Source organism: Mesoplodon mirus (assembly GCF_964341445.2).
Source record: "Mesoplodon mirus genome assembly, chromosome: 2".
NCBI lineage: Eukaryota > Metazoa > Chordata > Mammalia > Artiodactyla > Ziphiidae > Mesoplodon > Mesoplodon mirus.
The window spans coordinates 124,019,096-124,042,136 of record NC_138977.1 but is presented as its reverse complement, the minus strand read 5'-3'; the positions used below and the strand labels follow the sequence as shown (position 1 = coordinate 124,042,136).

Below are 23,041 nucleotides of genomic sequence, written 5' to 3'. Positions count from 1 at the left end.
CGGGAACGCCCCGCGCTGCCCCGCACCTGCCGACCTGTGCTTAGTGCAGGCTGACGGTGGGTGCCTCCCCACCCTGTGCCCCGGGTTTTCTGGGACGCCTCCTTTTTCCCACTTGCAAAGATGCTGGCCTTGGGCCTACTGTTTCAGAGTCATGTTGAGGAAGCCTGTTGATACCCGCCGAGGGCATGCACACACGTGTTTTTAGGAGTGGAGGGTGGGTACTGTTGTGTTGGCATCTTTTCAGTATCTGTGGAAATCTTCATGCAGTTTCTCCCTGGATCTGTCGGTGTGTTTTTCTAACAAGTTTTGTGAAGGTGAGTCCTCCTTGCGTTCCTGGCAGGGCCACTCGGGGTGCTTCCTGCTGGGAGGGGGGTATGTGGCTCATCCACACCGGGCTTAGGGGCGGTGATGCTGCCCAGAGGGTGACTGGTGGATTTGAGGTGGGTCCTGGGCGCCTGCCGTGCGGCCTCCGCCTTGGACGGCCTGCCGGGCCCGAGGAGACCTCTGGGAAGGCAGTTAGGAACCCGGATTCTGAAGATTCTGAAGGTTCCATCACTGCTCTCATGTTTAATTTCCAAGAGCTCTTATTTTTCTCTAAATGTTCCCTTTTAACAATCTTACTGTGTAGATACGACGCCTTCTCGCTCGGAAGCTCTCGTCCTCTGGCGTCATCTGTTTTCTCCAGTTGCTGGGGTCTTCCTGTCTGTCCGCCTCTGTCTATGGCTTCCTGGGCTGGGGGCCCTTGGCAGCTGCTCATGGGCGGCAGCGGGCCACTGAGAAGGGGGTGTGTGCGTGGCGGGCGGGTGGCCGGCCCTCTCCCGTTGGCATCTGCGGGGAGCTGGGTCCTCCGAGTGTCCCCCCTGGGCCGCCGCCAGCTGGGTCTGCTGCCAACTCTGCACCCCCGCCCCCCTCCCAGGAGGGAACCCCAGCTTCAGTTGGGGGCGGGGCTCTCACTGGCCAGGTGGAGCGGGGGAGGGGTGTCTAACTGCTGTGGTCAGTGGTCAGCAGTTACTGGTCAGCGGCCAGGTGGGTCCAGCCGTTCACGGCCAGCTCGTTTCCGGGGTCTCGCTGCTGCTGGCTGAGGACTTGGTTTCCAGCAGCTTCTCGAGTCCAAAGCGTGGCGGTCGTGCCTCCTCCCGTCTGGCGCCTGTGGAGCAGGGGTGGGGACGCCTCCCTCGCTGGTTCTCATGTGTGTCCGCCTGCCATCCTTCACCCAGACTGCTGCTTTTATTACATTTTCCAGGAGAGAACTCTTGTGGTAGTTTTCACGCGGGAGGGTCTTTGTCAGGCAGCGAGATCAGAATATTCACACACGCAGCGCTGGCGGGTGACAGAGTCATTAGCGGAATGGCTTTGCCTGTAATCCTTACGATGGTTTGTTTCTCTTTGCCAGAAACAGGCATGAAGCTCTGAAGAACCCTTGGAAATGGATCGCTCGTCTTTAAAATGGAAACATGCCCTTGAGGGTTAGCTCAGAGCCAGCAGCGGCCTGGGCCTCCTGAAGCCTGATGTTCCAGAACCCCAGGGCCTGTCGGCGCGGACAGAGGGCACGGGCCCCAGACCATGGTCACCCTCATCACTGAGAAGCTGCAGAACCAGAGCCTGGATGACCTTGCCCGCAAGAGCTACGATGCCGGCCCGGTGAGCGGCCCGCCCCATGTTGGGGGACACTGCCTGGGCTGGGCCCCAGCTTGGGGAGAGGATGGGGGAGGTGAGGAGGGAGGGGGCAGTGTCCCAGGGAGGCTCCGGCGCCTTCGCAGCCCGCAGAGCCCGTCAGTGTCGTGATAGTGGGTTCTCAGCATCATTAAAAACAAACTTTGAAAGCCTAAGCTACACATAGACACGTATGGTCCTGGGTGTTCAGTGGGCAAACGTCCACCCTGGTCAGCAGCCGTGCCCACTGGATGCTGCCCGTGCCTCTGGGCACTGCCCCTTCTGAGAGCCCCTCTTGAATTCTGTCTCTGTCGGTTAGCTTTGCCCGAGGTGGAGCCAATTTCTAGGGCCATGTTACCATGACCTTCAGGTCACACCCTGCCTGGTTAACCTGTAGGTCCAGAGGGAGGCGGCTGGGCATCCACACCTGCCTGGTGCTGCGGGCCGTGCCTGAGCATCTCCCCGGGCAGGTGCTCAGCGCCGTCGTGTTGCCTGCACCCAGCCCTTGGCCTGCTTGTCGCCTGTGGTGTCCTGCAGGGAAGGGGGCACGCAAGCAGGTTTCACTGTAGAGAGAGCATGACAAGAAAAGTCCCACTTATAATTCTTCCCATTGTGACACAGATCATTTTACTTTTGTGTGACTTCCCCACAAGTCTTTCTGTACAGGATACACGTGTGTGGGAAATAATTCTTTTCTGTGCCAGTGGGCGTTTCATTGAGTTCCTGGTGAGGCTTGCTGATGCGTCCGTGGGGTTCCTGTGCTGTGGGTGCATAGACGTTAGAGCACCTGCTCTAACATTCACTTAAAAAAAAAAAGAGGAGGGAATTCCCTTGTGGCCTAGTGGTTGGGATTGGGCACTTTGACTGCCCCAGGGCCTTGGTTCAGGGAACTGAGATCCTGCTAGCTGCGCAGCCAAAAAAAAAAAAGAAAAAAAGAGGTGTAATTTACACAGTGAAAGACACAAATTACTGTATCTTTCTGAGCAAGAAAGTCCCCGTCATCTCTATCACTGTTTGATTTTGGGCTCGGGGCCACCCCAGAGAGCAGGGCAGCTGTTCTGGATGCTGGGGTCGAGGCGAAGCAGATGATGTGCTGGGGACAAGTAGAGTGGGGAGAGGCGTTGGGACGTGACACAGGACTGGAATTCGGCGGAGCGGAGGCTGTGGGCGGTGAGCCAGCTGGAGCTTGGGCCGGACGCGGGAGTGAGAGGGTAGCAGGGCCCACAGGCCCCAGAGCTTGGTGGGGACGTGAGCCCTGTGGGGACACGAGCCGGTGGGGACACGAGCCTGGTGGGGACAGGTGCTTGGCGTCCGTTCTCAGTGAGGGCCAGGGCTGGAGCAGAGGCCATGACTCGGGTCAGGGGAGCAGGCCCCCTCTGCTGCAAGTCTGTGCTGGGGGCCTGGGAAGGGTGCCAGGTGGAGGAGTGAGGAGGGGAGTGCAAGGTCAGGGAGGGTCAGCGTGCTCTGGCCCCCGTGGACGTAGCCTCAGTGTGCTGTGTGTGTCCTCCAGCACGTCCGGCTGTGCAGGTATAGACTTGGGTTGGCGGAGAGCTCAGCTTTTAAAGCCTTGAGTTTAAAAAGATACTTTTTTATTGAGGTGTACGTTTCATCTAGTGAAATGAGCAGATGGGGTTTGGTGTGGATTGGGTGAGTTTTCCAGTCGGGTACGCGGTAACCTTGTCACCGTCACTGTGAACCTCTCCATTGCCCCAGGAAGTCCCCCGTGGCCCCACGTGGCTTTGCTGTCCCAGAATGTCACAGAAGTGCCAACATGCGGCGTGTACTCCTGGAGACTGGCTTCTCCACTCAAGGCCAATGAATGCCCCTGGGTTCACTGTGTGGACGGTGCATCAGAAGCTGTTCCTTTACTCCATCGAATGGTCCGTGTCTCCTGTTGCCGGACACTTGGGATGTGTCCACGACTGGCTGTTAAGAATAACACCGCTGACTGCGTTTGTGTGCAGGCCTCTTATGGAAGTCTGTTCCCACTGTGTTAAGCGAAGGCCTGCCCAGAGGCCTGCCAGCTCCCCAGCCGTGCCTTCTCCCTGGTCGGGAATGGTGGCGTCTGCTCATGGCTCTGACCTCATGTCCCTGATGACCAGTGAGATCAGGGCCATTTCCCGTACTTACTGGATGTTTGTATGTCCTTTTTGGTGTCCTTTTGCTCATTTTTCTTTTGGGTTGTGTGCATTTTTCTTACTGGTTTGTAGGAACTCTTTGTATATTCTGGATACAAGTCTTTTCTTGGATGTGTGTTTTGCAAATATTTTCTCCTATCCCATGGTTTGCCTTGTCACTTTCTTTTTTTAAAAAACTTTTATTTATTTTTGGCTGCGTTGGGTCTCATTGCTGCGCGTGGGCTTTCTCTAGTTGCGGCGAGCGGGGGCTACTCTTCGTTACAGTGCATGGGCTTCTCATTGCGGTGGCTTCTCTTGTTGTGGTGCACAGGCTCTAGGAGCACAGGCTTCAGTAGTTGCAGCATGCAGGGTCAGTAGTTGTGGCATGTGGGCCCTAGAGCGCACGAGCTTCAGTAGTTGCAGCGCATGGGCTTCAGTAGTTGTGGCTCACGGGCTTTAGAGCGCAGGCTCAGTAGTTGTGGCACACAGGCTTAGTTGCTCTGTGGCATGTGGGATCTTTCTGGACCAGGGATTGAACCCGTGTCCCCTGCATTGGCAGGCGAATTCTTAACCACTGCACCACCAGGGAAGTCCGCTTGTGGCTTTCTATGTCCTTTACTCAACTGAATAATTGTGAGGCTTTTAAGAATCTTGATTAAGAAAAGAAATGTATTCTGGGGTCCATGCTTTTCTTTTTAATCACCAAGAAAGACAGTGTTAGGGAAAAACAAGTTTATTGCAGGGATAAAAACACAGGCCCGTTTCTTGAGTTGGAACTGTTTCTGAATCCGCATGTGTAAACCCACAGTACTGAACCTTCTTTCTCTTCACTTCCAGTATTCTGCCCAGAAACTGAACACAAGTGGCCACTTGTTCCCTTCTGAGACCGATGGTAAGTATTTAAAAGCCCCGGCAGCTCTTTCTGGGCTGCTGTGGGCCGGGACCCCGGGAGCAGGGCCGGACGGGGAGGCTGATACAGAGCGCGAGGCCCCAGCTGCGCCCCCTCCCCTGCTGGCCTCTACCTCCTCTGGGCAGCGCTGTGGGTTGGAGAGCTTCCTTTCTGGAAGCGGCCTGGTAGTGCAGAGCTGAGAGGCCCGCCCGGTGGGGTCTTGTGGCCACTAGGGAAAGGACAGGGGTCCAGCGGTACGCATGGCCTGTGCTGCAGCGCTGGTGTGGCGCACACCCAGCCAGTGGTGGGAGCCAGGGTTGTGCCTGGAGGGCCTGGGTCTACCGGATCCCTTTCCTGTGCCGCATGCCCCTGCCACGTGTGCCCTGCAGTCTGAATGGGAGCAGGAGCTCGGCCGCCCGAGTGTAAGTCTGTCTGCGTGAGTGTGGGTGTGGGCGCCGTGGCCCCTGTGATGCGCCGTGGCTGGTGTCCGTGGTCGCAGTGAGGTGCTAGTGGTGTGACTTCAGGCCGGACAGTCCGAGTGGCATCCAGGTCTTCCCCCTGCGGCCCTGCTCACCTCCACGGTGACGCTGTGCTCGGCGCCCTCCAGGCTGCTCAAGTGCAGGCTGTCACCAAGGTCTCGGGTGGTATGGGCCCGCACGTGGCCCTGGGCACTGTCTCCGCCCCACACGGGGCCAGTCCTGGCTCGGAGCCCCTCGGGCTTCCCATAGGCCATGGAGCCGGCCCTGCCGTCCTTTCTGACTGACTGTGCGTCCTCGTGACCCAGGGTCACCTAGGGCCTTTGCTTGTGCCTCTCCCAGCGGCGGGTCCTGGCCTCCATGCCAAGGCCCCTCAGCTGGGGGTGACTGCAGAGCAGCTGGGCTGGAGGGGCTGCTGGCCACCCCCGGGCCAGGTCGTCGGGGCTCTGGACTCCCCCAGCCCTGGCCCCACTCCCCTGGCTGCCCCCTTGCCCAGGTGTGCTGCCTGCGTGAGCCCATCCGTGTCGAGCTGCTGACCCCTGGACGCTCGGCCTCTTGAGTGACCCTTATGCCCCCGTCTGATGGCGAGGAAGCCGGGTCTGCAGTGTCAGGTTCCCCGTGCCCCTAGGCGTCCCCACCGTGGTGTGAGCTGCGACTGTGCAGGGCAGGGGCGGGGAGGAGGGGGATCCCACGAGCGGGGCTGGGCCCACCCTGAGGCCAGGTAGGGCCGAGGGCGCGGGGGGCGCGTGCCCCTCACCTGTCTCTCCTTCGTGTTTCCCCAGAAGACAAGCACCCCTGGAAGGTCGTCGGTGGAGGACAGCCCGTCGGAAGCCAGGGGGCCACGGGCCCTGCCATCCCCTTCCCTCCTGGCCCCTGCGGCCCAAGCGCCAGCCTGGGTGCGGTCAGTGCCAGGGACGTCAGGGACGGCGCAGGGCCGCCCTCAGCACCGCCCACCAAGCGACACTGCCGCTCCCTGTCAGAGCCCGACGAGCTGGCGCGCTGCCGGTCCCCGTGGCGGCCCGGCGGCTCCAGAGTCTGGGCTCCCGTCTCCAAGAGGCGGTGCCACAGTGGCGGGAGTGCCTGGTCGCCAGGCCGAGCCCTCCCCGCCGCCAGCTCCACCTCACCCCCCGCGCCCCGGCCGGCCTCGGCTTTGGCCAGCAGCGGCCTCCCGGCCCTGGGCCCGGCTAGGCAACCTGTCGGACCTCGCTTGCTCTCGTCACGCCGCCGCCTGTCCCTGTCACAGGAGCACCTGTTGCCAGTGGACGCGGCCCCACCCTCAGCGGGCAGCACGCCCGCATCCACGCCCGCGTCCACACCCGAGCTGGGCCGCCGCCGGGGCCTGCTCCGCTGCCGCTCTCAGCCATGCGTGCGCGCGGGCAGGAAGGGCCAGCGGAAGCGCAGGCGCGAGGAGGATGCTCGCTGGCCGCGCCCGGCCCTGGACTTCCTGAAAATGACGCGGGTGAGGCTCCCTCTTGCGTCCAGTGCAGGCGCCCCCTCCACGGACAGGGTTGCTTGTGGGGGGACCCGCCCCCCACGCGGGCCTGGGCTGCCCTTTGTGGGGTGGAGACAGGAGCCGTTGGTCAGGGCGTCGAGGCTGAGTGGGCGCCGTCCGACACCAAGCCTTTCCTTGCCTCCCTTCGCGGAGCCCGCCACCCATGATGCCTCTTTGGAGAAGGTGTTGTTCAGAGTTTGGATTGTGAACCAGCTTGAAGATTCTGGTGTCCAGGGTTACCGCCTGCCCCTCCCATGCTGTTTTCTGATCGCGGGCAGTTCAGAGCAGAGTTAAAGGAAAGAGCCGGTTTCCAGAGGTCTGACCTGTCCATCTTTGCAGGGGGATGGCAGGACCTTCTGGGGGTGCTGAGGAACAAGGACGGGGCTCTCGTGTGAGAAAAGGGAGAGGACGGCCTGCCGGGCCCCCTCATCACAGAAGCGGCTGTGCCTGGGGTCCTGGCAGGGGCACAGGAGCCCGCAGGGTGGGACTGAGGTCTCCGTGGTCCACAGAACCCAGGTGGGATCCAGGCTGCACGATGCCATCTACACCCACTCTCGACGTCACTGTCAGCTTTACCTTTCCTGACTGGTGGGTTTTCTGGAAGTTTCTTCCCAGTGGTTGGAGGGAGCTCCCAACCCACACTTGCTGGCTGTGAAGTTTCCGCGGAGAGCTGGGGTTTAGGAAGGGGATGTTCCGAGCTTTGGCACGTGCCGCGGAGGAAAGCTGGCCGTGAGCCCGACACGCACCCCCCAGCTCCCAGTACTGCAGCGTCTGTGGGCCCTGAGGGGGCAGGACTGTGGGGACGTTCCCACCAGGGACTCCAGAGTAGGCAGGGGGAGCAAAGCAGGGGGAGCCCTCACTGCTGGGTGGGCGTCCCAACCCCTCAGACCAGGGAGGGGGCAGGGATAGCGTGAGGAGGAGGAGGGTGTCAGGACCACTGACCACAGATGTGTGTGGATCCAGCCTGGCAACTCTCGGGTTGCTGGGTTCTGGGCCAGCATGGTCGTGCTCACCTTGTGATGGAGAGGCTGCTGTGCAGGGCGGCTGGTGGGGGAGCAGAGAGGAGACGGCAGCTGGGCTAAGGCACCGCCCCCCAGAGGGACAAGCCCAGGGAGGGCAGAGGCTGCTTGTCTTCTAGGACGGCTCCTCCTGTTATGGGCGTGTGGCTGTGGTCCTAGAGCTAGCTCCCCTGTGCCCCTACCACGTAATTCCCTGGCCCGGCAGTCCCGTCCTGTGTCCCCTTCCTTCTCCAGCCGTCCTGCCCCAGGCTCCTGGCAACCTCTCTGCTACTCATCGGTGTCTGCCTCTGATTCAACCCTGATGTCCCCAGCACAGCCATCTCTGAAATGAAAGTATAAGATAGTGTATCAGTCATCTGTTGCCTCATAACAAACAACCCACATCTAGCAGTGTAAACAGCACACGTGTGTGCTATTTTCTTGTGGGTTGGGTACCCAGGAGCGGCTTAGCTGGGCGGTTCTGCTCAGGGACTCCCCGAGGTCATGGCCATGCTGTCGGCCAGGGCTGTGGGCACCTAAGGCTGGACTGGGGCTGGAGGAGCCACCTCCCAGCTCCTTCACGTGGCGGAGGTTTGGTGGGATTGCTGGAAAGCCATCTGGGCCTGGGGTGGATGTGGATTTAAACAGACCTGCACCCACTTTCTCCAGTCAGGATCTAGTAGGGTTTTCTGTTTCTTCAGTTTGTTTTAAGTATTTCTGGGGACTTGTCTGTTACAGTTAAGGTTTCAGTTTTGGGTACAAAGTTGCTCATTGTATTTCTCAGGCCTTTAAAATTTGTAGTCTGTACTTTTTTTTATCTAATGTGAATGATGAAATGTATGTGGCTAGGAACATTGTAAACAAATCACAATGGCTGACTATTGAAAAGCATCTGGTGAAGAACCTTCCCCTCTTGCCAGTTCTGATCCTCATTTTGAGGGGTGGGGTCAGTTCCGGGCCAGGTGCAGACGTCAGTGCCCAAGCTGGCCCCTCAGCCGGGTCGGCAGCCCCTCCATCCCTCCCCAGACGACGTGACTGTGACCTGTGTGGACTCACACCACCTGGGTGTGAAACTGAATGCCTGGGTTTTCCACCACACACCTGCCGTTCTCTGCAGACACCAACCGAGTGTCCAACAACTCAGTTGACTTCTGACACGAACTACCTGGGGTTAGTGCAGACCCTGCAGGTCAAGGCTCGGCCCCACAAGATGGCCCCACTTCAGGCACCAGCCCCAAGTCCAGGGCCTCCTGTACTTCTGACCAAACAGCTTTAAATAGGGGGTTCCCATGACCCCTCCTCAGGGTCCATCATTTGCTATAATGGCTCACAGAACTGGGGAAAGCACCGTATTTACTGACACCCGTTTATTATAAAGGCCTCGACACAGGAACTGCCAGATGGAAGGGATGCGGAGGGCGCAGAACCTCCACACCCTCTCCAGGTGCACCACGCTCCCAGCACCTTGACGAGCTCACCTAGGAACCCCACCATTGAGGGGATTTTATGGAGCTTTCGTTACATCGGTGTGATTGATTAAGCCATTGGCCACTGGTGATTAACTGGGTCCCTGGAGGTGGAGGTGGGCTGGGCTGAAAGTCCGGCCCTGGAATCCTAGGCTTGGTTCCCCTGGTGACCAGCCCCCATCCTGAGGCTGCTGCAGGGTCGAGTCGTGTTGGCGTGAACTCGGGTGTGGTTGGAAGGGGCTCCCCCGCCCCCGTCACTCAGGGCACCCCGAGGAGTTTAGAGCTCTGAGCCAGGCACCCGCAAGAAGACCGAGTATGTTCCGTACCCCAGAAAATGCGATTATTTCAAATGTCAGGGGAGTGAGGTGGCAGTGGCCAAGCGGTCACGGGGTCTGAGTGGCGAGGTTCGGGCCTCCCTGCGCTTGGGATGGAGCCTGTAGGGCGGCAGGCCTGCTGAGGCGCGCTGCGCGGGGAGTGAGCAGAGAGCGTCGCGGGTGTTTGCTGCGGGGCTGCAAGTGGGAGGGCCAAGCACCCTCTGCAGGAGTGACTTGAGTCCCTGGTCCCGGTCCCTCCCTTGGGCTGGCTGCGGCGGTCACTGGGCTCTGCGGGCGGCTGGGGCATAGAGCACCCGCCGTCACCAGGCGTCCCCTCCGTGCAGGATGTCGCCTCGGGGAAATGCCCGTCGCTCAGCCTGGGAACCTGGCGAATTCTGTCCGTTTGTACCTGGAGACTCCCAGGTTTCCTGTCCCTTAGTCTGTCTCCCTTCCACGAGGCTTCCTAGGCGCGGGAGGAGCCCCGAGAGGTCAGAGTGCACAGGCCCCTGGACACAGCGCTGGGGCTCCACGCCGTCCAAGGCCGGCTCCCACCCGGGCCTGCTGCCCGCAGCTGCCCGGAGCCGCCAGGCCTGGAAGCTTGTTGGTCAGCTGGGTTCCCACTGCTTTCTCACAGAAGCAGCCTCTTGGTTCTTGTCCTTATTTTTGTGTCATGCACACAGTGCCTTAGAGATTGTGGCCAGAATGTGGCTGTGAGCCTTCCCTGGGGAGGGTCCCCCACGAGGCCAGGGCGCTGCTGTGCCTCCCCAGTGGCCACAGAGGTGGCCGGGCCCTGACTCCCAAGTCTTGTGTGGATGTCACTGGGCTGGTGAGAGGGCGGGGGTCCCGGGACTGAGAGGTCAGGCAGTCGCAGCCTTTTCACGGCCTCCTGGACTGAGGGGGGCAGAGGGTGAGCAGGTGGGGCTGGGGGCCTCATCCTGCCCGTCCGTCCGTCCACCAGCCCAGGGTGGGGGGAGGGCACCATGAGTGGGTCCCGCAGAGGCAGGGAAGACCCCGGGGGGAGTGGTGATTGATCTGCAGCTTCTGTCTTTGTGAGGCTTTTTCCCTGTCCACATGTTTAAAGTCCGTTTTCTGAGGAGCTCGTGTCTGCCTTTCATTTCGTCCTTTTTATTCGTGCTTTAGTTTCCCCCACGTTAAATAAACAGACCGTCTCATGGTAGATGTACTCTGTCTAGTCTGCTTTAACCCATTCGCTTCTCCCGATCGACTGTTGCCTGAGCGTATTGCTTTAGACAGACGTGGAAGGTGATGAATGTAAAAACCGCGCGTGGCGGGTACACCCATCTCTCTTGCGGAGGGGACGCTGTTACCGCTGTGGGTAGCGCTGTGGGTAGCTCTGTGGGTGGAGGTGTGCCCAGCGGCCTCGGGACCATGCTCTCTCCCCTCTTCTGAGAAGGTCAGTGCCGGGGTCAGGCGAGGTGCCAGACACGCAGGGCCCAGGGTGTGAGGCATGAGAGAGGCTGTGCTCGTAAGGCACCCGTAGCCCTGTTGTTGAGGTCATCACAGGGCTCTTGCTGGTGAAATGAGGGTCCCCGGGCACTGCAGGCCATCCTGGTGGTGCCAGGTGGTGCCATCCTGGCTGTGTGCCCTGGTGACGGCCCCCCCTGGCCGGTGTCTGGGCCTCTGGAGAGATCCAGAGACAGGTGGCCGTCCACTGCAGAGTGGACTCGCCAACCCCGAGACCCAGGGGTCAGCCTTCCTTGTCACCATCTCTTTCAGCGCACGGCTTGTTGAAGGAGTTGGGTGGCATGGATTCAGAGGGCTTGCACGTCCTCGCCCATTGCCCGGGACCGGCCCCTTCACACTTCAGACACTGCCCTCAGCTTCCGGGCCCCACACTGTCCCGTCTGGTCCTGGTTCCCTAATTTCCTCTCTGTCCTCCAAGCATTTCGTGAGGACAGACCTCGTGTGTCTGTGTTTGTCGGTTATGCCGGGTCCTTGGGGGTCAGTCCGGTCCAGGGGTCTCCCGCATCACTGGGGAGATGATTTCGGGGGCGTGATTTTCTTCAGTCTGCCTTCTGGGGCCCCCGAAGGCAGGGCCCTTCAGAGGGTGGACCTCCTGACTGGTCCCCTCTTTCCCTTTGTCGGTTCGCAGATGGAGGATCTTATCCCTGGGTGTTGGTGGTCTGGTTTTGGCGACGTTTTCTTTGTCCTGCATCGCCTGTTTCCTCCAAACTGCTTCCTCTTTTGGTTTATCCTCACTGCTGCCTTACGTAGAAGATGCTGTCCCCAGGTGTTTGGTAACATTGGGACGCCTGCCTGCGTTTAAGACGGGGACCCAAAGGCCGATCAGCGGCCCCACATGCCTGGGTGTGGTGCTTCGGCCATGAGCTTTTTGTGGGGTGCTGGGACCCCCAGTTCCACAGAGAGGCCTCTTCCAGTGCTGCCTGGGGAGTCTGGGAGCCCAGACGGGGTGCCGACCCTCAGGCGGCCCCCGTTTCCGCATGTGTCCTGCTTCTGGTGGACCCCCCTGTCCCCCCAGTCCTGGGGTGTCCACTGGGCCGGCCTCCGCCCGTGGCGGGTAAGGAGGGCCTTGGCTTGGCCAGGTCGGCCGCGGTGCGTGTCTGGGTTCCTCTCCTCGGCTGGAGCCCAGGCTGGACCCGCACCCGGGTGCTGGGCTCCAGAGGCTCCGGGCAGCCGGAGGCTCCTTCCTGGGCTGTGGCCGTGGCCTGTGGGCAGGGCCAGCTCAGGTCTCGAGCATGGATGCTGGGCTGTGCTTCCAGGAAGAGACCTGACGAGCCTCCGGCTGGGCCGGGCCAGCCGTTTGCTGGCAGGATGGTGTCTGTTCTGCTTTCAGAAGCTCGTGGCTCAGTCTCAGGGGGCCTTTTGGCTTCAGCCGCTGAGAGTTGAGCACGAGCTCTTGCCTGCGTCAGTTGGGTGGTCTGTGGTGGGCGCGTCCCCCAGGCTGAGTGTTTTGCACACAAGGTGAAAGACCCTCTAAAATTGAGGGCCCCTGATTCAGAACTCAAAGTTTTGACCTTTGATTATTTTTGTAAAATTTATTTATTTATTTATTTATTTATTTATGTTTAGCTGCGTTGGGTCTTTGTTGCTGCGTGTGGGCTTTCTCTAGTTGTGGCGAGCGGGGGCTACTCTTTGTTGCGCTGCACAGGCTTTTTATTGTGGGGGCTTCTCTTGTTGTGGAGCACCAGCTCTAGGTGTGTGGGCTTCAGTAGTTGTAGCACATGAGCTCAGTAGTTGTGGCGCACGGGCTTAGTTGCCCCACCGCCTGTGGGATCTTCCTGGACCAGGAATCGAACCTGTGTCCCCTGCTTGGCAGGCGGTTTCCTAACCACTGTGCCACCAGGGAAGTCCTGACCTTTGATTTTTGAAAAGATATTTTCTGTTCATCTGCTTAGATGCAGGTCACCGTCAAACCAGAGCAGGACTGTCCAGCAGCGAGGGTCACACCTGTCAGGTCAGGCCCCGGCCCAGATCTTCTGTGACGCCCCTTTTTGGGCTCTTCAGTGTGAAGAGTCAGTGGCTTTGAGCTGTGCGTGGCCTGAGCCGGGAGTGTCCAGAGCTGCTGCATTCACGCTTGAGCCGCAGTTGTGGTCATAGGCGGGCCTCTACCCTGGCCACCGAGAGGACCTTTGGGCCGTGGTCCTCCCGCCAGCTGTCAGGTTACTACCATCTGGGTAGGGGTTCGACTTCCGTGCTGTGAATCAAAAGGAGAATTTTGTAGGTGGAGATGTGAGGAAGGACACGTTGGCTTCTGTTGCTGTGGGTGTAGGTCTGGGCCCGCCGTGCTGTGGGGTCTGCGTATGAAAGTGACCTTGACTGTGGCATCCACCTTGATTTGAATGAAGAAGAAATTATCTCACGCATCCTCATTTTGTGACCAGGACTTGTGGCCAGTTGTCAAATCTTCAAAGACTTGATTCTTCAGTTTTACTTCTTGGTGGCTCACTCATTACAGTAGAACAACAGCCGAAATAAGGCCATTGGTCCGGTGGAACTGAGTGGCACCCCCGAAAGCGCTGGTTCCAGAGGGAGCTGTGTCTGTGGTTCTGGGGGGCCTGTTCCAGGGAGACGTGTGTCCAGGAGCCTGACCGCGGGAGACCTGGGGGCCCCCTTGCCCCGTGGCCGCCACCCCCACACACATGTTGCCACGTCGGATTCTGCCAATGCCCTGAGAAGCCCCGAAACACGCGGTGACGTGTCTGCGGGGCAGGGTGGGCAGCCCAGGGGTGACGCCTGGACACACCGTGGACAGCACGTGGCGCTGCACGAAACTGCAGGACCAGGAGTTCAGGGCGGGGGTGGGGGGCAGTGGCAGACCATCGGCAGAGCGGCTCTCAGCTGGGCTCTCTGGGCCGGACGTCTGGGGGCGCCGTGTGGGGAGATGCCTGCCAGGCCGGAGGGGGTGGAGGCTCAGGGGAGGCCCCCTGTGTAGAGTGTGCGTCTCAGGCGTTCTAAGGTGAGGACAGTCGCGGCGTGTTGGTGTTGAAAGCGGAACCACTGGAAGAGGGAGGGCTGAGGGGAGAGGAAGGTGGGCACTGGCGGTGGCTGTGGGGCTCGCCTGGCAGGAGCTGGGGACCCTGGCGGGGGTCCCCCGAGGCAGGCTGCGGAGGCGGGCGCCGGCTGGGCTGACGAGCGGGGCCGTTGTTGCGCGAGGACCCCGGACCTCTGGCCAGTCCTTCCCCAGGTATTTGATGAGATCGTGGACACACCTCTGGCCTCGAGTCCCCGGGCCCCCATCCCCCGTGCGCCGGGTCTCAGTGGGGCCGTGGCCCTGGGCAAAGCAGGGGCGCGGGCAGGCAGGGCTCTGAGAAAGTGGCCCCGAGGGTGGGAGGGCATGTGGCGGGGCCCAGGGGACTGAGGATGCCTTATGTGACCTTTGGGACCCCTCTTGGTGGGATGCCACCTCCCCTGTGGCCTCCTGGAGATGCTTCAAGCCCTTGTCTTTTCTGTTGCAGACGTTAAAAAATTCAAAAAGCCTTTGCTCCCTCGATTATGAAGACGAGGATGAGGATGACGCCCGAGTGAAGACAGCTGTGTCCTCCCCATGTGACCCGCACGGCCCCATGGGCATCGCTGCGCCCAGCCCTGGCCCCACCAGCCCCAGCCCGGGGGTCTGGCGGGGGTGGGTGCCCGGTGAGGGCGAGGGCGGGAGTGGCGGGGACCCGAGTGACTGGGACAGCGCTGGGGAGGAGGGCGTCTTCTCCCTGGGCCGCGGCGAGCTGGACCTGGAGCAGATCGAGAACAACTGACCGGCCGGCGGGGGAGCCCCGGCTCTTCCCCGCGAATGTGCTGTTTTGAACTCGAGGTGTCACTTTGATCCAGTCTTTCCTAAAGAAGTGTTCTGCGTTTTTACGGCTTTTACGGTTCCAAGAAAGCGTCTCTATTTTGAAATGAATTTTCGTGAGGACATTCTGTTAACAGGGTCTGTGCACAGACCCTGGGGTGGGTTTGTGTTCCTTTGGTGAAACGCCTACTGTGAAGGGCACTGCGTGTGGTTCAGCTGCTCGGAAACACCGGGCGCGTGCTGGCCCCTCTGTGGACACGGTCATCGTGTGCTGGGCTGTTTGGAGCAGGGCCGCATCGCTGAGGACTCGGGACGGGCCATGAGGACGTGGTCCTGGCAGCCCTGCTCTGTCACTTCAATAAAAGGCATTCATTTGCTTTGCAGTGTGGCTTCTGCTTCTTGCTTTTCTCCCCAGGTCACGTAGGCCTGGTTGGCCTCGGATCTCTTTTTGTTCATTCTAACTTAATAAAATCATAGCCTTTCTACCAAAGATGTTGATCTAAGGAACTTTGGGTAAGAGGAAGGAGTTCGCGATAGCGAAAGGAAACATTTATAATCTTTGGAGAAATATTCTTGGTTTTCTTTCCTGAGAAAATGGTCGTGGGGCCCTGTTGTTAACTGGTTTGGACTTGGCTGGGGGCCGGGCAAGGCTGGGAAGCGTGCTCTTCCCCATGGGCCCCCCATTGGCCCTGCCCTGCGAGGTGGGGAACAGGGTCTTGGAGCGCTGCGTGGCCACCTGCCGGGCACCCACCCACCTCGTGCCTCTTGGGAAACTCAGCAGCACCTGTTCTGACACATTTACTTGCAGAACTGAAGTGGCGGTAAAGGCTTCTTTTCCCATCAATGTCAAAGAGGTCTTTCTTCTCTTAAGACCTCGGCGGCAGCCTGAGGGCCCCACTGTCCTCAGAGGCATAGTTCGGCTCCTGGATGCTCTCCTGGGGAAGTGAGGGGGGGTGGATGTCTGTGCCGCAGACAGACGCAGAAGGGGCCTCCTGCCTTTTCTGAACAGTCCACGTGTCCAGTCAGAGGCCCCTGCCACTGGCTGGGCCTGTCTGGGGTGTCAACTGGACAGCGGGGATTTGGAAGCTGCCCGGGTTTTGGGATTTATTTTTGGCGACGCCGCGCAGCATGTGGGATCTTAGTTCCCTGACCAGGGATTGAACCCTTGTCCCCTGCAGTGGAAGAGTGGAGTCTTAACCACTGGACCTCCAGGGAAGCCCCGGAAGCTACTCAGGTTTAGCTGAAAGAGAAAAGAACAAAAATAGGGGGCCGGGGTGGGGGGCGAGATGGGAAGGTGGCCGCAAGGGACGTGGTGGTGGTGGTGTCGGGAAGGCTGGAGAGCCCCCAGGGTGGCTCTTTGGCGGGGGCTGGAGGAGGGGACCCTGGCCTGGCCGAGGCTGCTGTAGGGCCCAGGCGGGGAAGCACGGGAGAGAGTCGGCGACGGCAGGGGCAACACTGTGTGCAGGAGTGAGCCCAGCTGGGCCCAGCCCTGGGGGGCCCTGGGCAGGTGGTGGGCGGGCAGGGGAGGGCTCCCCACATCCCTGTCCAGCTGGGCCGGCCGTGGCTCTCCAGACCGAGCACATCTGCGTCACCCTAAGCTGCTCAGGGTCAGCCTGCAGGTCTGGGCGGCCGCGGAGGGGCGTCTTGGGAGCCCAGGTGAGCACCGCTGCTCCGCAGCTCCCAGCCTCCTGACCTCTTCCAGGTGAGTGCCTTGTGACCCCCATGCTGGTTGCCCCCAGATAGTAAATACCTTGGATCTGGAGGGTCACATACAGTCTTCTCCCCCCAGAAGTGGAAAATCCATCTGAGCTCTCTCGGCCAGTCACTGTTCAGGGGTCGCTTGCTGATGCCTGAATTCGGGGAATTAAAGGATAAAGTCAAAGGCAGAAGAAGGAAAGCGATAATAAAATAAGAGCAGAAATGATGGAAGCAGACAGAGCCAGAGCGAGGAGACTTGGAGTCTTGCCTCTGATGGACTCAGGTGACGGGCCGAGCGGGACGGAGCCCAGAGGGACAGTCAGGGGCGACAAGAGGACAAAGCCTGAGGGCAACAGGGACCCTGACGATGGTGAGAGGGCGAGGTGGGCGGCGGGGAGGAAAGGGCGAATTCCCAGGAAAATAGTGCAGAAACTGGTCCCAGAAGTCAGAACCCAGGGGTAGTCCTGCAACCACTGAACAAAACGGGCCATGGCTCAACATCTTCCTGCAAAGACCACACCCACCCCAGATGACTTTGGGCAAATCCTACAAAATACACAAGATGGAGGAGATTCCAGTTGGAGAAGACACGCCCCCGAGAATCGAGTGTGGCCAGGGAGACCCTGACATGACGGCGTGGAGGGGCGGTGGGGGTGGAGTGGAGCTCAGCGGTGGTCAGGGTCAAGGGTCAGAGTGGTCAGGGTCGAGGGCAAGCAGGGTCTGTCTCCTGGCCTCCACCCCAGGCCTCCGGACAGCAGGGAGAGGGCCCTGGTCCCCTCACAGTGGCCACCAGCCCATAGGTGCCAAGCCCCTCCTCCCTTTCCCTGGGCCCCCTGACCTTGACCCCCTCCCCCACCCCAGTGCTCAGCCGGGCCCCCCTCCCGGGGTGCCCACAGCCCATGGACTTCCCGACTGTGGGCCTCTGCCCTGGTGTCGAGTGGGAGGGGAAGTGACTGCCCATCATGCACCTTTTTCTATTTTTCTGCAGCTGTGGATATAGCTTTTAAAAACCTATTTAAGTTGATTTTGGTAATTTATATTGTCTTAGAACATTGTCAGTTTCATCAAGAATATCCCATGTACTAACCTGTCACTTTTAATCCTGGCTCTCTGGTCCCCTCTTCTGGACCTGCACGGTGTCTGGGTTCTCTCGCTCTGTTGATTAGCCTGGTCAGACGTTTGTTTATTTTATTTATTTATTTTGAGGAACCAGCGCTTGGATTTACTTTTGAGTTCCCCCATTTTCCTTGTTTCCAATTCATTAATTCGCCTTTATCTGTACTCCTCACTCCTGCCTCCCGTGGATTTACTTTATTGTTCTGTTTTCCCTCCTCGTGTCGAATGTTTAGTTCATTTATTTTCTCTCTTGCTCAGTAATAAAAACATTTAAGGTTGCGAATTCTCTGACAACCCCTCCTGAAGCTGGCCCCGGGGATGTGGTCTCTCTCCCAACACCTGTAAAATCGTCTGTCACAGCAACTTTCATTTGCTCTCTGACCTAGGAGTTATTTAGGAGAGCAGCTTTGAATTTCCAAATCATCTGGCTTCTTTCTTAGATCCTTTTAGCAATTTTTAGTTTCACTGCATTGGTTTAAATAATGAGACCTATAAATGTTTCACCGTTTGGAATGTGGTGAGGCATGCTTGCATGTGTGTGCATGTGTGTACCTACGTGCACACATAGGCAAGTGTGCACACCCATGTGCCCACACATGAACCTGCGTGCACCCGCATGTGTGCACCTGTGGGCCCACGTGTGTGTATGTGCATGCATGGGTTTGTGTGCCTGCCCACGTATGGCCGTATACAGGTGTAATGTGTGTGTGCATGCATGGGTGTGTATATGCACATGTGGGGCTGTGCCCACGTGCACGTGTGTGCATGCACACGTGTAGGGAATGTTATGTGGTTTCTGGCCGGGCGAGGGCTGTCCAGTCAAGGGCGTCCAGGAAGGGACTCAGGCCTTGTCCACCTTCCAGTTTTGTCCACCCAGTCCTGGGTCTCTGGCTGAGGTCTGGGCGCTGGAGCTGGCTTCCCCAGATGCTCACGGCGACATCCCTGATCTCACGCCCGTTGCTGGGTCTCGATGGCCAGGACTGCTTGTTAACAGGCTGAAAAGACACCTTGGAGGCCCCCCCTGCGGGCGGCCTGGGAAGGGCTTGTTGGGGATCCTTGTGCTGGTGGCAGAGAGTGGGGCTCGTCCTGTGGCCCCAGGCCCTCCCTCCAACCCCGAAGACAAGGAGCGGAGTGCGGGGAAGACCCGGGAGATTCACAGAAAGTCCAATTTTATTCCTAGTTTGCTAACGATAAAAAATCATGAACGAACATTGAATTTTCGTTTATTCGTCTGTTGAGATGATCATACGATGTTTCTCCTTTAATCTGTACATGAGTTTTCTAGGGCTGCTGCAACAAATACCACAGACTGGGGGGGGATGCGTTGGGGGCCTCAGACAACAGGCATTTGGTTCCCCCAGTCCTGGGGGCTGCAAGTCCCATTTCAGGATGTGCGTGGGGCTGGGTCCTCCTGAGGCGGCCTCTCCTGGGCGTGCAGACGGCCATCTCCTCCCTGTGTCCTCACATGGTCGTCCCTCTGTGTGTGTCTGTGTCCTAATCTCCTCCTCCTATAAGGACACCAGTCAGATTGGATCAGGGCCCACCCTTGGGACCTCATTTTACATTATTCACCTCTTTAAAGACCCTGTCTCCAATTTTTTTTATTGTGGTAAAATACGTATAACATAACATTTACCACGTTAACCATTAAACAAATTTTTTTCTATTGGGGTATAGTTGATTTACAATGCTGTGTTAGTTTCAGGTGTACAGCAAAGTGAATCAGTTATGCCTATACATATATCCACTCTTTTTTAGATTCTTTCCCCATATAGGCCATTACAGAGTATTGAGTAGAGTTCCCTGTGCTCTACAGTAGGCCCTTATGAGTTACCTATTTTATATATAGTAGTGTGTCTATGCCCATCCCAGTCTCCCAATTTATCCCTCCCCCGCTTACCCCCTGGTAACCATAAGTTTGGTTTCTACATCCATGACTCTACTTCTGTTTTTAAGTGCACAGTTCAGTGGCATTAAGTACATTCACGCTGCTGTGCAGCCGTCGCCCTCATCTCCAGAACTTTTCCATCTTCCCAAACTGAGCTCTGCACCCATTAAATGCTAACCTTGCATCCCCCTCCCCCGGCCCCCACCATCTGCTTTCTGTCTCTATGGATCTGACTCCTCTAGGGACTCATATAAGTGGAATCACACAGTATTTTTTTTTTTAACTGACTTATGTCGCTGAGTGTAATGTCCTCAAGTTTCATCCAAGTCGTAGCAGGTGTCAGAATCTCCTTCCTTTTTAAGGCTGAATAACATTCTGTTGTGTGAATGGACACTTGGGTTGCGTCTACCTTTTGCCTGTTGTGAGTAACGCTGCTACTATGAACATGGGGGTACAAATACCCAACTGAGACCCTGCTTTCAGTTCTTTGGAGCGTGTGACCAGAAATGGAATTGCCGGGTTCAGTGGTGACTGTTTAGTTTTTTGAGGAACCTCCACACTGTTCTCCAGCAGCTGCACCATTTCACGTTCCACCAGCCGTGCACAGGGCTCCAGTTTCTCTACTTCCTGGCTGACACTTGTTTTCTGTTGTTTTGGATAGTGGCCATCCTCAGGGAGTGAGGTGATGCCTGTGGAGTCTGTTTGTTTTCTATTATGTGGCTGGTATTTAACTTACCTGCATCATAGTAGGAAATTTGCTGGAAGTTTATGGCCTGACATATGGCCAATTTTTATAGATATTCCACCTGTGCTTGAAAAGAATATATATTCTGAAGGTGTAGCATTCCATATGTGTCTGTGAGATCTAGGTTTATTGTACAAATCTTTATCCTTATTGAATTTTTTTGTCTACCTGATATATCAAGTATTGATAGCTGTGTTAGATTCTACGATAGCCTAATTGTCTATTTCTCCTTGTAGTTTTGTAGGTGCATTCATGTTTAGAATTATATATTTCTGTTGAGTTGAATCTTTTTTTTTTTTTTTTGTGGCACGCGGGCCTCTCACTGTTGTGGCCTCTCCCGTTGCGGAGCACAGGCTCCGGACACGCAGGCTCAGCGGCCATGGCTCACGGGCCCAGCCGCTCCGTGGCATGTGGGATCCTCCCAGACCGGGGCACGAACCCGTGTCCCCTGCATCAGCAGGCGGACTCTCAACCACTGCGTCACCAGGGAAGCCCGAGTTGAATCTTTTATGGTTGCAAGTTAACCCTCTTTGTCTCTACTGATCATTTTGATTAAATTCTATTTTTGTGTAATATTAAAATGGCTATAATGTCTTTCTTTTGGTCGCCATGTTTACCATTTTTGATGCCCTTCATTCCTTCCAACAGATCTGAGTTTCCACTGGATATCATTTGTCTTCAGCCTGAAAAACCCCCTTTAGCATGTGTTGTAATCGGGTATGATGGCTCAGCTTTCATTTATCTGAAAATATCTTCATTTCGCCTTTATTTTTGAAGGATAGTTTTGCCATACATCGAGTTCTAGTTTGTCTCGTTCCTTCTTTAAAGAAACAATTCCATTGTCTTCGGGCTTGCATAGTTTTTGGTGAGAGGTCAGAAGTGATTTTATTGTTGAATCCCTGTAAGTGATGTTTCTTTTTTTTTTTTCTGGACGTGTTTGAGATTTTCTCTTTAGTTTTGGCTTTCAGCAGTTGACCACATCTAGGAATCGTTTTTCTTTGTATTTATCTTGCACGGTCGCTGCTGTTTCAGCCAGCTTCTGAACTCAGTGGGTTGTTAGATTTTTTGCTGTAGTCTTCTCTCTTCTGCCCTCTGGGCCTCCAGCTCCATGCCTGTTAGACACTTGATAGTTTGGACTGTTTGACCAATCCCGCTGACCCCCCACCGCTGCAGGCAGACCCACCGTGCCAGACAGGCGCCCACCCCGGGTGCCCGTGAGGAAAGGCTCGTCTCTCTGTGCAACTCAATTCTTCAAGCTGCCCTGCAGGCGCTGCTTTTCCTGCATCCTTGGCTTTAATGGGATGAGTTTTCTTGTCGGGAGCCGAGGGTTTCAACATCCTCTGCATTCTGACCAGAAGCGGACGTCACTGGGTGTATATTTTTACATCCTTTTGTGTTAAATCTTTCAGTAGCCTTGTATGTTAGGTCTTTGGTGAACAGACCAGAGTGTTTTTTTGCATTTTTTTTTTTTTTTTTTTGCGGTACGCGGGCCTCTCACTGTTGTGGTTTCTCCCGTTGATGCGCAGCCGCAGCGGCCATGGCTCATGGGCCCAGCCGCTCCGCGGTATGTGGGATCTTCCCAGACCGGGGCACAAACCTGTGTCCCCTGCATCGGCAGGCGGACTCTCAACCACTGTGCCACCAGGGAAGCCCCAGAGTGGTTTTCTTAATCCCACCTCCAGCTTTACCTGGAGAATTAGGTGCTTTTTCACTTATTGTAAGTCTTCGGTCACTGGATTCTGTGGCTTCTCCCTCTCCTGGTCGTGATGTTATGAGTTCTGTTTCTGCTCTGTAAGTGGATGCCCCGCCATCATAATGAGCATCCTTACCTCACAAAGTCTGAAGCTCACTCAGGTCTTTGCCTCCCCCCAACACCAGGACCTTGGTCACTTTAATTCCGGCCCTGCCCTCTTGGCTTTCTGTCCTCTTCTTGTGCACGGGCAGCCTCGTTTTACCCACAGGACGTTGACAGTCCTGTCATGTGCTGTCAGTGGCTGTGGGTGTCCCCACATATGTCCCACCCCGATGGCTCTTCCTTGCCCTTTGCACAGCACATGTTTCCTCGGGGTCACCCTCTGTCCTGCCGCCGGGGCTTCTCCAAGGAAACTTGCAAGCAGCCGGCTTCCCTCGGTGGGCCAGCTAGCCACAGCATACCCACCATCTGTGGAGCCCGATGGAAGTGTGGGTGCGGCCTACGGTCGGTGTGAACCCAGGAGGCGGGGGTCATGGGGTGCCTCAGAGGCTGCCCTCTGCTCAGTTAATGCCCTTTCAGCTCAGGGGAACTTTCTCTGGGTCCTGCATGTGCCCTGTGCTGGGACTCCTCCCCAGGGAGCTCCCCTTCAGCTAGGAACTCGCTCCAGGAACAAGAAACCACAGTGACAGATGACAAATGAGACCCCACAGCATTGCACGGACTGCAGTGGAGAGAGCGTGCTGTGGCACCCGGGATGAACACCAGCCCTGCTGCTCCCAGGGCCAGACCAGGGACATGTGGGGTGACAGAGACGCTTGCTGTGGGTGCCGCCGTGTGGGAGGGTCATGCCGTCTGCACTTGCACAGCCAGGAGCTCCCTGGGGCGAGGCTATGGGGAGCCCGGGCGGGCACAGGTGGGCGGGCACAGGTGAGGGGGCTGGAGGGGGGCTGGGGCCAGGCAGATGCAGCGGCCACAGGACCAAAGCCTTCCCTCTCCAGTATTATTATTTTAAAAGTCTTACACAATTAATTGCAAACATCTTTTTACTGTTAGTGTATGAGATTTACTGATTTAGGTATTAATTTCATATATTACTATACATCCAAGTTATCTCATTGTCTTTTTTCTTTTAAATATGGAACGATTCACGAATTTGCGTGTCATCCTTGCGCAGGGACCATGCTAATCGTCTCTGTATCCTTCCAATCTAATTGTCTTTTTGAAACTTGC

At 57.3% G+C, this 23,041-nt stretch overlaps 1 protein-coding gene across 2 annotated transcripts in view; it reads left to right on the top strand.

Moving 5' to 3' along the window:
* FAM53A (family with sequence similarity 53 member A) overlaps positions 1–15,272 on the top strand; it is a 30,893-nt gene extending 15,621 nt beyond the window's left edge. For both annotated transcript variants that reach the window (XM_082611522.1, XM_082611523.1), the window contains exons 2-5: positions 1,394–1,641; positions 4,608–4,662; positions 5,918–6,594; positions 14,343–15,272. In XM_082611522.1, coding sequence (XP_082467648.1) covers positions 1,564–1,641; positions 4,608–4,662; positions 5,918–6,594; positions 14,343–14,636 — 1,104 coding nt within the window. In that variant the 5' untranslated portion in view covers positions 1,394–1,563 and the 3' untranslated portion in view covers positions 14,637–15,272. The remainder of the gene's footprint in view (positions 1–1,393; positions 1,642–4,607; positions 4,663–5,917; positions 6,595–14,342) is intronic.
* Positions 15,273–23,041: the final 7,769 nt, after the last annotated feature.